Source organism: Canis lupus, chromosome 4 (assembly GCF_048164855.1).
Source record: "Canis lupus baileyi chromosome 4, mCanLup2.hap1, whole genome shotgun sequence".
Lineage (NCBI taxonomy): Eukaryota > Metazoa > Chordata > Mammalia > Carnivora > Canidae > Canis > Canis lupus.
In genome coordinates this window covers 9,165,224-9,178,513 of record NC_132841.1, presented here as the reverse complement: position 1 = coordinate 9,178,513, position 13,290 = coordinate 9,165,224, and the positions used below count along the sequence as shown (strand labels likewise).

The 13,290-nt window shown below is 53.4% G+C and overlaps 1 protein-coding gene and 1 long non-coding RNA gene across 3 annotated transcripts in view; one reads left to right on the top strand and one right to left on the bottom strand.

Moving 5' to 3' along the window:
- Nucleotides 1-10,936, top strand: part of TRIM67 (tripartite motif containing 67) — a 47,801-nt gene extending 36,865 nt beyond the window's left edge. The window contains exons 5-10 of one of the 2 annotated variants that reach the window (XM_072823093.1): nt 1,053-1,206; nt 2,911-3,056; nt 4,923-5,061; nt 6,414-6,717; nt 9,374-9,536; nt 10,618-10,936. In XM_072823093.1, the coding sequence (XP_072679194.1) occupies nt 1,053-1,206; nt 2,911-3,056; nt 4,923-5,061; nt 6,414-6,717; nt 9,374-9,536; nt 10,618-10,683 (972 nt within the window). In that variant the 3' untranslated portion in view covers nt 10,684-10,936. Of the gene's footprint in view, nt 1-1,052; nt 1,213-2,910; nt 3,057-4,922; nt 5,062-6,413; nt 6,718-9,373; nt 9,537-10,617 lie in introns of both variants that reach the window. The other variant, XM_072823092.1, reaches the window with a different exon arrangement.
- On the bottom strand, nt 9,728-11,699 carry LOC140631818 (uncharacterized). The gene is made up of 2 exons (XR_012029324.1): nt 10,151-11,699; nt 9,728-9,903 (listed from the first exon to the last, which is right to left on the bottom strand). It is a non-coding gene; the product is annotated as an uncharacterized lncRNA (long non-coding RNA).
- Nucleotides 11,700-13,290: the final 1,591 nt, after the last annotated feature.

Genomic DNA, 13,290 nt, shown 5'->3' with positions numbered 1-13,290 from the left:
AAGACAGTCTTTGCCAAACAAGCTAGAAAGACTGCAGCAGAGGAAGTAAGTAGCAGAATCCACCCGGCCCATTACCTCAATGTGCAGACCCCTGTAGGCCTGGACATATGCCATGCCTGCAGAGCCCGGGCAACCTTGCTGGGGCATCCCTCCAACAGCCAGGCTGAATCAGAGCCACGAGCACCTCTCAAGAACATGACAGTGATTCAGATGGTGGCTCAGTCCTCCGTCTGTGGGGAAAATGATGAGTCCCCTTGACTAGTCCTTAAGAAGAGTCCACGGGATCATGGCTCCACAGGGACATGTGCCAGGGTCTGAATGAGCAGGACTTTCCAGCAGAGGAGAGCAGAGCTGAGTGCGTGATGGAGAGTTTGAAGCAGACCAACTTGGAGGGAATACACCATGGGGAGTGAGCTTCAAAACTCTGAGGATATAAGAAGTGCTTTCTTCAGACCCTAGGACAAACCACTAGTATGTGGTTTCCTACTTTCCACTTTGCAAAGTACTAGATCTAGCAAAAGCAATATAATGAAGAATGCTTTTGCATATTTAAAAAGAATAATTTGCTTCACAAAACGGTTTGGCCTGATATCCTTAAAACAGCAAGCTCTTCTTTACATTTATTTTTTTAAGATTTTATTTATTTATTTGATAGAGAGGGAAAAAATAGTGAAGGAGAACACAGGGCAGAGGGAGAAGCAGGTTCCCTGCTCAGCCGGACTCGGGACTTGGGGCTCCATCCCAGGACCCTGAGATCATGACCTGAACTGAAGGCAGACGCTTAACCAACTGAGCCACCCAGGTGCCCCTCTTCTTTACATTTAAATGATTGGTCCTTTAAAATATGATTTAAATGATACAGTGCATTTTTATTTGTGCAGTCATGCTGGCAGCGATCATAAATTTTCTGCCATGGCTTGAGAGCACATGGCTAATACAGCCCCTTCCCATCCCCCAAGCCACAGAGACCAAGCCCCTACTCCTTCCCTACCACTTGCTCTATGATTTTTCCTTTGCATATTGAAACTCTAACCTCTGTGCTCCCCTTTAAGATCTCAGATGCTCTGATCAAGCGTGTCCAGGTGTCTCAGGAACAGTGGGTCAAAGGTGCCCTGGAGCCGAAAGTATCTGCGGAGTTTGACCTGACCTTGGACAGTGAGCCACTGCTGCAGGCCATCCATCAGCTGGACTTCATCCAGATGAAATGTAGGGGTGAGCCGTAGTTGGCCCAGTTCAATCTGTGCTTCTTTCTAAAGAGGAACTCACTCTGAGAGGGTGTAGGACACAGCTTTGAACAAGTCAACAAACTCCCTCACAAGACTGAGCTGATATTTTAGAAAAGGAAATAGTACACAAATATATCATATAAAGTCCCATGGAGGCTTTTTGGGAAAGGGGGATATTTTGAGGTGAGGAGGAGGAGAGAGATGCAATATAGGGGAAGAATATTCTAGGTGGCTCAGGGGTGGCAAATGCAAAGGCCCCTGAAGCAGGAATCCATTTTCTGGGTTCCAAGAAGAGCAAGAATGTCAGAGGTGAGAGCAGAATGAGCAAAGTGGAGGATGCTAGAAGGCAGGGGAGAGCCATGAGAGACAGGCTAAGGGTCAGATTAAGTTGCATGACTTGCACCAGGTTACAACATTAGCAAGTGATGGCCAGAACCAAAGTCCTATTCTAAGGCTACCTCTCCAGAGGCATCAAGGGTACATTCAGGAGAGGCAATAAAGCTCTTTGATTTTTTAAAACCAAAATACCAAAGGACAGAGTGCCAAATCTACAGAATCTGAGTGCAGGAAATCCTTACCTGAAAATCATGTGGCCATTTTTACACTAAAGACAAAACCAGTGTCTTACACAATTGCATACACACTCCCACACTCAGTTTGCACCTCAGGTGAGGTTTGGAAATGCTGCCTGCACCTAGGTGTGAATGAGACGTGGTGCTGAGGGGCAGGAGGAGCCTGGCAGCATGTGGGAAAGTACAGCAGAAGAAGGGGTAGCTCTGGAAAGTGGGGGTGCAAAAGGAGGAGGCTGCTCTGGGTGGGACTGGGTAGTGGATTCACAGAGGAAGTGGGAGAGCCAACAGCAGAGCCTAGGATGGAGAGGGGACCTCTACATGCTGGTAAACTGAGGCCTGGGGACTCGGTTATGCTCAGCCAGCCCTGAAACCAAGACTGTAAACAAGACAGGGCTGCACCCAGCTAAACCACCAGATGAAACTTGGAAGGCAGCCCTAATAATTGGAGCCAAACTGGAATCTCTAGTGTTTACCAATCTGATGTTACAAATTTCCCTTTAACAACTTTTAGTCTGGACTGGATTTGTTTCCAAAATCTCTTGAGCTTGAACAAAGCTAGAATATAAAAACTTTCTCCCGATCTCCTCACGATAGAACTTACGGTACATTTGATTCAAATCTCTAATTCCAAGGGTTGACTGCTGGATGCTCTAAGATTGCGTCTCCCTCTCAGATCTGGTTCCCTGGGCCTTTAAAGTGCCTCTAGCCAAAGGTTTAAATGTGTCTTTGAATTCTGCATGCCCCCACCCCAACAGGACCCTCCCAAGCCGTGGTGTAAGCAGCACTCTGGCCCCACAGAGAGGGTCCATACAGGCCTGAGCTCTGTTGAAATCCCTCATGGGCTTCTCATGAGTCTGAGACTCAAATCTAGGGATTCTCAGTGAGCAGGTGGGGAAGAAGACAACCCTTACTTAGGGCCCTGGACGCATCTGCCATGCCTCTCCCACCCCTTACTCCTGGGGCTAAGGTGCGCCAGCGAGAAGCTGGGAGTGACCACAGGGGGGCCCGTTCCTTCTGGGGACCAGGGGCCCTGCCATGGGGGAGGAGAGTCCCCACAGGTGTCCCATGCCTTGTAAGGGTTTCATGCACTGAACCAGTAGTTCCTGTTACAGTACCGCCCGTCCCCCTGCTGCAGCTGGAGAAGTGCTGCACCCACAACAACAGTGTCACACTGGCCTGGAGAATGCCGCCCTTCACCCACAGCCCTGTGGACGGCTACATCCTGGAGCTGGATGACGGCGATGGGGGGCAGTTCCGGGTGAGGCCCTGCTGCTTGTTTTGAGGGGTCCTAACATCAAGGCCTCTGGACTAGCCCATGGGGCTGTTCTCAGCCCCCAAAGGGCATTGGCCCAAAAACAGAGAGCCAATGGGTCTGGACCCTTGGGAGATGGGGCTTCCTTACAGAGGGCTAGGTCTGGGCAGCTCTGGAAGGCAAAGGTGGCAGCCACAGGGAAAATTTAGGACAGCTTTCCTGTGCAGACAGAGGTCTTAGGCCAAGGAAGAGCTCAGAGAATGTATCACCTGGATGGATCTATCTCCCAGTTCACCCCACGAGTGCAATCCTAGCTATTCTTCACCCCCTCCCAGATATCCCTGCTCAAGCAGGTCTCCACTCCCTCAACGCTCTATCACTCCCTGCCCTGCCCGAGTCACTGATTGTTTTACCTGGCAAGGTGCTCTGTGTGTGTGAAGATAGACACTTGGTAAATGGTTGTTGGGTTGGGATGAACTTCTACACTCATGTTTCCAGTGATGAAATATCACGGGGACAATAAAACTCTTAGTGAGTCAGAAATGGTCTTCTCTCCCCCATCTAGTTGAGACCCTAAGCTGACCCTCTAATGTAAATCTACTTTGAGATTTCACACAGCGAAGCTCAGGTCACTGTCAAGTTGCATTGTTGGAATGAATGCTGAGGAGCACAAACTCTAGGTCTTCTTAGAGCTCCTCCTTTCCATTCCTGAGGAGACTAAGGCACACTGGCCTACCACTGCCACTGTGACAACTGTGACATTTCTTCCCCATGTGACCATCTAACAAATCTTGCCGAAAATCAATATCCCTTTTGTTTCTCTCAAAGGGATGTATGCATATGTCATTTCATTTTTTTTTGTTTGAAAGATAGCCTATAAGAACAGAAGAGTTGGGGGGAAACATGCAGCATTCCCTTGAGAATTATTGGGTTCCCTGTGAATATGGGCAATTTAGGGAAGAGAGGAGTTGAGGTTGGGTCAGCCAGGAATGGCAGATCATTCACTGGGTTTAGAACCTCAGTCATTCTGGCCACACAAAGGAGCTAAGACTGGAAATAACTCCTGGACCAGAAACCAGGAAAAGAGCCCCCGTTTTGGAAATGGGAAGAGAAGACTGTTTTTAGAATGTTCAAAGAAGCAGCCACAGAACTTAAATACACATGGCCTCTTCCCTTTGAGACATGACCACTAACAGGAGCTAGAATTTATGAGGAGCCTCATGTTATAGTGGGAAGTGTGCTGGGTTTGAATGCAGGCAGACCTGGATTTGAACCCTGGTTTCCAAATTGGTTCACTCTGATCTTGGGCAGGTTCCTACCTTCTCTGAGTCTCCTCAGATATAAAAATACAAAAGATAGTAACAACATCCAAGGGGTATGTGAGGATTAAAATACCTTATACAATGCTTGGCACACAGCTAATTATCGTTAATAACTTAGAATAACAAATGAAGAGCCAACTCCCTAAACAACCCTATAGGAAAGATGTTTTAGACAAAGTAGAAACAGTGGCATAGGAGGAAAGGGGGTTTCTGGACCTCTACCCCCTTGTGGAGTCCTGTCTGACTGGCTGGCCTCAGCAGAGTCAGGACATTCTCAGGCAGCATGCTAGCTGGCTGCAGACCCACCTTCACTCCCTGCCTTCCTAGAACCCCGTCACACCTCAAGCCCTCACAGGCAGAGGGGCTGACCAGCCAGTAGTCAGACTCTGTGCCCCACTTGGACATGGTCTGTGGCCCTGTTGCCATTTATCCAAATTCCCCTGATCCAAGAACTCTATTGGGGTGCTAGCACTTTAAATGTCAACACATTGCTAAGAAGAATTTTCCAACTAACTGGGGCACCTCCTGAATGCTCTTGGCTGTCTTTTAGGAAGTGTATGTTGGCAAAGAGACCCTGTGCACCATCGACGGTCTCCATTTCAACAGCACCTACAACGCCAGGGTCAAGGCTTTCAACACCTCTGGCGTCGGGCCTTACAGTAAAACCGTGGTCCTGCAGACATCTGATGGTAAGCACAGGGTGGGCTGGGGGGTGGGGGTGGGGAACGGGGGAGGATCAGATTCAGGCACTGTGGATGAGCTTCTAAAGGAGAATGGGGCAGGAGGGAGGGGGACCCAGCTGCCTAGGACAGAGGAGTGGAGGGGGGCGGGGAATGTGACAGCAGTGAAGCATATATGTCTCCTCCCAGCCCTGCCCCTTGCCTGCACCTCCCTCCCCACAAACCACAAAAAAACCATTTTTTCACCCCATTTGCTGAACTGGGAAGGGAAACGGGGGTCTGGTCTCTGGGAGACCCAGGGGCTGAGAATGGGTAGGACAGTCCTGGAAAAAGACCACTGGTCCCTGGGTGTGACCTTCCTTGCAATGGGAAACTATCCCTTGACTATCTAGTGTGAGAGCCCCCATCTGACTGTTGACACACCTGGCTGCATCCTTTCAGGTTTCTGGTAACAAAAGCAGACCAGCTTTCATGGGATTTTGGTCGTCTGAGCCTTTAGCAGGGAGGGATGATGTCAATGAAGAGCATGTTCTATAAAGAGTCTGCCCTGCTAACCCAGGCATGCCCCTGCCTGGGCTGCAGGGTCCCGGGATGATGCCAATCCTGTTTGTCATCGTGTATCCCAGCGCATCCCTTGGGCACCCTGAGGAAAATGTGACGCGCCTGGTTAGTCTCCCAAGGACGGAGGGGAGAGAGGGCGGGAGCAGATGCTCTTGTCAAGGGCACAACTGGGGATGCTTGTCTGAAAATGGTGCAACCTGCAGAGTCATTTTAGAAACCACCAGCTCTCTGCCCTCAGGGGCCCCCTGCTCTGCAGGGTAGCAGGTGTTGCCCTGTGTACTGTGGTCACCATTTTAGAGTAAGCACCCCACTTTCCACAACCTGAGGACACTGGAGAACAGAAGGAGGGGCCACTCAGTGGGCTGCAGAATAGGAGGATGGAGTGTGGTGATTTTGGTTACCTCACTTGACGTCTCTGTGGGTCAAATCCCCCACCCACAGAGTGGGGCACAGATGTCTACTTCCTCTAACTCACACCAGTGCATGGAGCTATTGGAAGGATGTCAGAAACCAAGACTCCATAAAATGCATTTAGATTTGGGGCTCCGAGGCCCGAATGTCTGCATTCCTTGGCAAGGTTGGCTTCATGGGATTGAGAACTTGGATGAACACACATCGGACAGAGTGTGTGTGCATGCGTGTACATGGGAACATGTGTGTGCCTGTGTGTGAACCAGCCAGGAAAGAACATTTGATGCTGGATGCCAACTTTCTGATAGATGCAAGTGAGTCTTCCTCTAAGCCCAGGTTAGAGACGGGCTAGCGAATTCCATCCCTGACTCGGCTTCCTTCCTTTCCAGTGGCCTGGTTCACCTTTGACCCCAACTCTGGTCACCGGGACATCATTTTATCCAATGACAACCAGACGGCCACCTGCAGCAGTTATGACGACCGGGTGGTGCTGGGCACAGCGGCATTCTCCAAGGGTGTACACTACTGGGAGCTGCATGTGGATCGGTATGACAACCACCCGGACCCTGCCTTTGGGGTGGCCAGGGCCAGCGTGGTCAAGGACATGATGCTGGGCAAGGACGACAAGGCCTGGGCCATGTATGTGGACAACAACCGCAGCTGGTTCATGCACTGCAACTCCCACACCAACAGGTGCGCCGTCATGGGGTGTTTGGGAATGAGGGCCCTGTGGGGGCAGCGTCCCTGCTGCCATTCCCAAGTCCAGGCATCAGGAATGTGGGGGAGGTATTTCAGCTACTTGGGTGTCCAATGTCCAGGTAGAAATGGAGTGTTTGCTTGCAGAGCATGCCATGGAGACTAGAGCAGCCCCAGGGCACAGGGCTTCACAGGTTACATGGCAAGCCCCAGCACCAGGGTCTTCCAGGCCTCTTGGCTGTCATTCCCCTCCCAGTCCTGCTCCTTTCTCCTTCACACACTATCAGCCGGGCCTGAGTCACTGCACCGCTGGTGCCCTCACGGCTGTGACAGGGTCTCTACAGAGGGAGCAGGTGCCATTGCCCTGGCAGTGCACCCTCTCACCACCCAGCCTCATGTGGGCTTTAACAAGGCGGAGCCTGCCCTCCAAAAGGGGCAGGCCTGGGAGGGGTGCTCACTGTCAAGGCCACCCCCAGCACCCCTTCACCCTGAGGCTGGCCCTGGGAACAGTGCTACCAGGATAGACACAGGGAGATGGGCCCTCTGGGGTTACTCTGGGAAGAGGTCACTGATACCTGGGCTCCTTCAGGGACTCGTGGGCGCCTTGGTCTCTCTCCTCAAACAGGGAAGGAAGGCAGTGAGTCCCCCACCCTCCCTTCATAGCTCAGTGCTCGCTTTCTCCTCCCACAGGGATTCGCGCTCACACCGGGTCTGTGTGTCCAGGGTAAGGGTGAGGGATGGAAAATCTTTAAGGCCAGCACTGGCCAAGGAACCCAGAAATAAAGAATCATGGCCACCGGGAGCTGCCTCCTCACAGTGTGATCTCCCTCCTGGTCTGCTAAGGGCCATCTCCCCAGCCAGGAGAGGCAACGAGCCTCAAGGAGCCAGGCTAAGGCAGCCCGGAGGCTCTCAGTGTTCTGGGTCCACCTGTGGCTCCTGCGAATGGTCCCAGGGGTCCTTGCCCAAGCCTCGGGGGGAGGGGGGGTGGTGGAGGTTGGAAGAGGATTGGACCTCTCCCACCTGCCTTTTCTCTGGCAGTGACTCCTGTCTACAGCCGCCTGGAGGAGGGGTAGCACCTCTATCCCTCTGCACCCTCTGCCTGGGCCCCGCAGGCTTACTGGGTGCCCCAGGATGCCCAGGCACTGGACCTGCCCTGGTCCCCCTTTTCACAAACCACAGAGGAGCTGGGTCCAGACCCACCAGCTCCATCTCCACTTGCTTAAACCAAATGGTGCCCAGATATCCTGCGGATGGGAGTAACAACAGCATTTACCGAGCTTACCTCCTGCCTGAGGCTGTCTGAAGCACCTGGTTGAGATGATTTCATCTGGTCCTCCCCAAAGTACAAAGGTCATTTACAGATTCTCCAAAAGGCTTAGGTTAAACGAGTGTCCCAAGTCTCGTGGCTCCCTAGCGGCTGTCAGGCCTTAGCTCGGGGCCCCGCCTCCGCTCCTGTGTGGGGGGAGCAGTGGGAGCCTGGGCAGGGGGCGGCCCCGGGGAGCCCAGCGCAGGGGAGCCCAGCGCAGCAGCGCTCGGGTGGGAAGCACGTGTGCGCGCCTCGGGCCGGTCTCTACCGCCACCCGGCGGTCAGTGTCTGAATAGCACCAGGGGCTGTTCGAGTTCCCATTTCCCACCTGCAGGATCCTGCCCTGAGATCGGAACGCCGCCCCCCGCACCCCCACCCCGGGGAAACCTGTCAGCTTGGGAAGCTCCTTTCCCATCAGCACCCCGAATTTCCTCACGACCTTCCTCAAGACCTTGCTCTCTGCCCTGCCATCAGCCTGCAGCTGATGGGCTCCTGCCCCACCCGGGAAATGGGTAAAAATGGTTTTCTTATCGGACTGGAGCAGCTGAAGGGGAGGCTGAGAGCTCGGCCCTCAGCTAAGGGAAGGGGATCTGAAGGACCCTCTTCTAACACGGAGAGGAGGCGGGTCGGCCAGGGCGCCGCACAGGGCAGCTCACTGATTCTTCTCCCCGGGAACGTGCATTCCCACCACCGCCAAATGTAAGATCTAGACATTCACGGAGAGTTTCACAGTTTAGCCTCAAGGCTCCCACACCGTTGGCACCCATGGGATGGCGACTCAGACAGGGAACTTGAATCCAGGTTCAGCACCTGACCCTGCCATGCATGGCCTTGCAAGAATCCCTGGGAGCTTTCTAAGATGAGCTGAAGCCCGGTGGAGCTTTTGCAATCTCCCTAAGGCCTGGCTGTCAGCCTCTTTGCGGATCTCAACATCCTCACTGGTTAAAGCTGTAAAGGGCGCCAAATTATTTCCTTTCCTTGGCAGGTATAGGAGCCTTCCCTACCCATGCTCCATGCTCCAGGTTTTCAAGTGGGATGGGCTTATCCAAACCCTAACTCCCTGGGGTCCAGATCTCAGGGATGGTGAGGATAAAAGGGACAGAATAAGCTGGTCCCCTATGTTAAGGAAGCATACACACAGGATGAGGCCTTCCTGTGTGGCCCTTAACTGGAGAGTGTGCTTCAAAAACAAGTCTCAGAGCCCAGAGGAATAGCTCCCTACACTACCATGGGGGCTGTGTGTTTTAGGTGAGGATATTCCCAGCATCCTTTAGGTGACTCTTCTAAGCCATCGCCTACATCCCGAGCAGGTGTGGTGATGGGGCATCCTGGGGCTTCTCTTTCCAGGACGGAAGGCGGTGTGTGCAAGGGGGCCACTGTTGGAGTGCTCCTGGACTTGAACAAGCACACTCTGACCTTCTTCATCAATGGGCAGCAGCAGGGGCCCACAGCCTTCAGCCACGTGGATGGGGTCTTCATGCCAGCCCTCAGCCTCAACCGCAACGTGCAGGTACCGCGTACCCCTCCCCGCAGGAGCCCAGCTGACTGCTCGCCTCACGGCTCTGGGGCCTCCGAGGTACACTTGGACAGTGCGGGCTACGAAGGAGCTCACTGTTGCCTGCCCAGGCAGAGAGCTACCTACCACCAGCCCACCTGCCCTGGAGACAGTCTCTCGGGCATGAACACTTCCTACTTACTCACTTGCAAGAAGCAGAGGCTTTATGGTGGCAGCTTATGGAAACACAGTCGGAGGGAGGGGGGAAGCAGGTAGGGGTTCCATTTTCTGGAAAGGGTGCAATGGAGGCATCTGTTAGGCAGTTGGGAGGAAGTCAACGTCCCCTGGCCAGCTAGAGCCAATGGCCCGGTGTGGCTTTCCCCTGAAAGGAGAAACACAAAGGAAGGCTGGAAGAGACTAGTCCTAGCGGCTGTGAGTCTTCTGCTCCCTCTCACCCCATCTGCCCCCTCTGGCCCTCACATGAAGCAGGCAGAAAAGTTGTCCTTTTAGATGATAGGGCTAGGCTGTCCTGGAGGAGGCTCAGGAGGTCCCAAAAGGACAGAGACAAAATGGGAACCCAGTAAGGGTGTGAGGTGAGCACCCTTGGTTTCAAACAGAACCCTTCTCACCTCTGGGAATCCTGCTTTGTGTTGTCCACTGGCTCTGAATATTGACAGGGCAACATCAATCCCTGATCCATTGATTTGTACCTCCACTCATTCACAAAAGGCCTTTGAGGCAGCCGGAAATATGGGCTGTTCTCCCATGGGGCTAATAGAACAGGTGTAGGAGAGGAACGAGGGCCATGGAAAGAAAGCAGAAACAGACAACCACGAGAACTGCACACCTGCTGTGACAGAGCCTCAGCCTTGCCTAGGCTCCTGGCAGCTAGGACAAAGTGGGAGGTCCAGGCACAGATCGGCTCCTCAGGGCAAACTCTGACATTATACTAGTGCTGGCGAGCAACACAATACACAGCATAGCCCACAGTAGAGAGAGGCCCCAGGGCCGTGGCCCCTGTGCTATCTGAGCACTCAGGGTTCTGGGTTCTCGTGGTGGCCTCCCCTACCTTCACTCTCCGTGTCTTCTTTTCCAGGTCACCCTGCACACAGGATTGGAAGTGCCAACAAATCTGGGGCGGCCAAAGCTGTCAGGCAACTAGCCTCCCAGCTCCAGCTGTTCACTGGCACCTGGGAAAAGCCCCATCACCCCTCAGTACGTTCAAAGAACCCATGAGGGTAGAATGATGATGTTATGGGTGCAGCCCCAGCAGTCGCTGAATATCTTAGAGACATGTTTTCTTGGGGAGATGCTGAATAGGTCTGCAGGCCATGCTTGTTGGGGCAACTGGTTAAACTGGCCACTTGTTAAAGTGGCCACTCGTTAAAGTGGCCACTCATTGGTGGTGAACATGGGTGTGTTTCATTCTGTTTCATTCCTCCTGGACATTGCAAATACTCACAAAGAAGGACCTTTCTCCAGGGAGTGAGAACGCATCCGAGGTTTGTGGTTGTGTTTCCTGCCATCTGGTTTCAAAGCTTGTCTTTTGGGGGTGGGGGGCAAAAGGAGGCCAGACTGGCATCCTAAGAGCAGGAGGCAGGAAGACACTTTGGAATCCCATGCCCCGGATGTTGACCATTTACTGAGACATCACTCAGTCCCGAGGCTGCAAGTTCTCATCTTCACCAGGAAATGTTATCCTTTTGCATCTTGGTCCTGGAGCCTCCACTGTGTGATGCCCTTGCAAACCTAATTCAATGTCGATAGAAAGGGGCATTAATTTTGACGTTCAACACTCCCACTGAACTATTGAGAACTTTTTAAAATGGTTTCCTATGGTCCTTCATTAATCAGCCAATCTCTCTGTCTTTCTGTCTCTCTCACGCATGTGCACAGTGTGCACGCACACACACGATAGTTCACTAAAATTCATTTACTTGGTTCTTAGTTCTTAAACACAGGAAAATACTGAAATTGGAATGACAGAGTGAGGAGTCTTCACCTGGTGGCTCTTTTCTGGAATGCAAGCCTGTCATGAGTTGCTTTCTTCCAGGCTGAGCCCCACCCAGATTCGTAGCACGTGACACACGAGATGGGAGGCCATGGGGGAGCCTCTTAAAACCTCCTACCTTTGCTTGGAGACCCATTCTACTGTCATCCTGAAAGCAGCAGGTGGCCCCAAGGTGGCCGGGGGGGGGGGGGGGGGGGGCAGATCCTCTGAAGAAGGCAGCAAACAGCAATATCAGGGTGTTCCTCGCCCCCACTGCCCAGAGTCCAAGGCTGAGAGGCTGGAGCCCAGCCTCTTCCCTGGGAGCAAGGACCTTCTCCCAGAGATGCTCACTGAGTCATCTGCATCTCTCGCAAAGAGAGCTCGCTTTCAGGGCTCTGAGCCCGCAGCCTGCCTTGGCCCTGTCCCCAAAGCATGTTTCCATCTTCTCCTGCTTTTCCTCCCTGTCCTGGGCCCCAGGCTGCCTGTCACCTGCCACCTCCATTTTCCATCTGGTTAGTGAAACTTCTCTCGCCTTTTTCAAAGAATATATTTTACCAAGCATTTTATTTTGACCATTTGCTGGATTGGATTTTTATATGACTTAGCCCATAAACCGGCAGCGACTGTTTACTCTGGTCTACCTGCTCGTCTAGACACTGCCCTTTCCGAGTTGCCCGGCCAACGCTGTGTAGATCCTGCCCCCTAGCAGCAGATCCGACAATCCTACCTCAGAGCCCACGCCCTGGGCCGCAAGGCTACCTTGTCCCCGCAGCCGCGTGCCAGGCGGCTGCCGGCATCCCCAAGAGCTGCTTGGTGCTGTTTAAGCCTCCACGTGCCCCGGTCCTGGCGTTCACCTGCAGGGTCACCTGCAAGGGCAGCTGCGGTCCTGCCTCTTCATTCTCCGCCAGCTGCATGGTTCCTTGGGTGCACGGATGTGCTCCTCGTCCTGTCCCAGAGCTCCACCAGATTCCCCTCCCTGGGGGTGTCACTCCCTGGGCCCCAGGCTGCCCGTGTCCTCAGCTTCCACTTGCCTTTGGTTTCAATCCTTAGCCATAGCTCCGGGTGGACTCAGCATGGAGGTGGGGAGGATTCCTAAAGACTGGAGGACACAGAGGAGCCATGGCCGGCAGGTCCAGGGGGCTCGGCTTTGGGAGAAGAAGGGCCACTCTGGGAGTGATCCTGGGCGTGAGTGTGACCGGGAAGGCGGCGGTGGCTTCCTGCAATGGAGTTCCCCCATGAAAGGCTGGGGAGCATTGAGAATCCCCGAAGCCCGGCCCACCAGGTGGCCCTGTATCTGCCTCTTTGGAGAGGAGCTGCTCCAGATCAGCTGGACTTGGTGACATCCTCAGGACGGCCAGCACCTGGGTCAGACAGATGTGCAGCCGGGAAAAGAAGTCCTACCACAGCAGGTGATCTTTTTAGGAAATAAAAGATAATTTTCCAGAGCGAAGCCTCCAGAACTCTTGGCCACTTTTGCAGTGGGTCTGCAGCTCCCGGAGGCCCCGTGAGTGCCTGGAGCAGGCGCCTTTGTACCTTCTCCAACTCCTCCAGGAGCCCTCAGCAATACGGCGATGCCAGGCATCATGTCAGACTGTCCTGCAGCCACCTCTCCTGTCCTCAGCACAGAACACCTTTCAGGGACGAAAATGGACCTAGGAGAGAAGGCAGGTCTGGGCCACACACCCATGTTTTTGAGGGATCAGCCAAACACAGAAGGAATCATCAACAGCTCATGGCTTTATGTCACCCTTGGAGATTTGGGAGTACAGGCGATGGGTC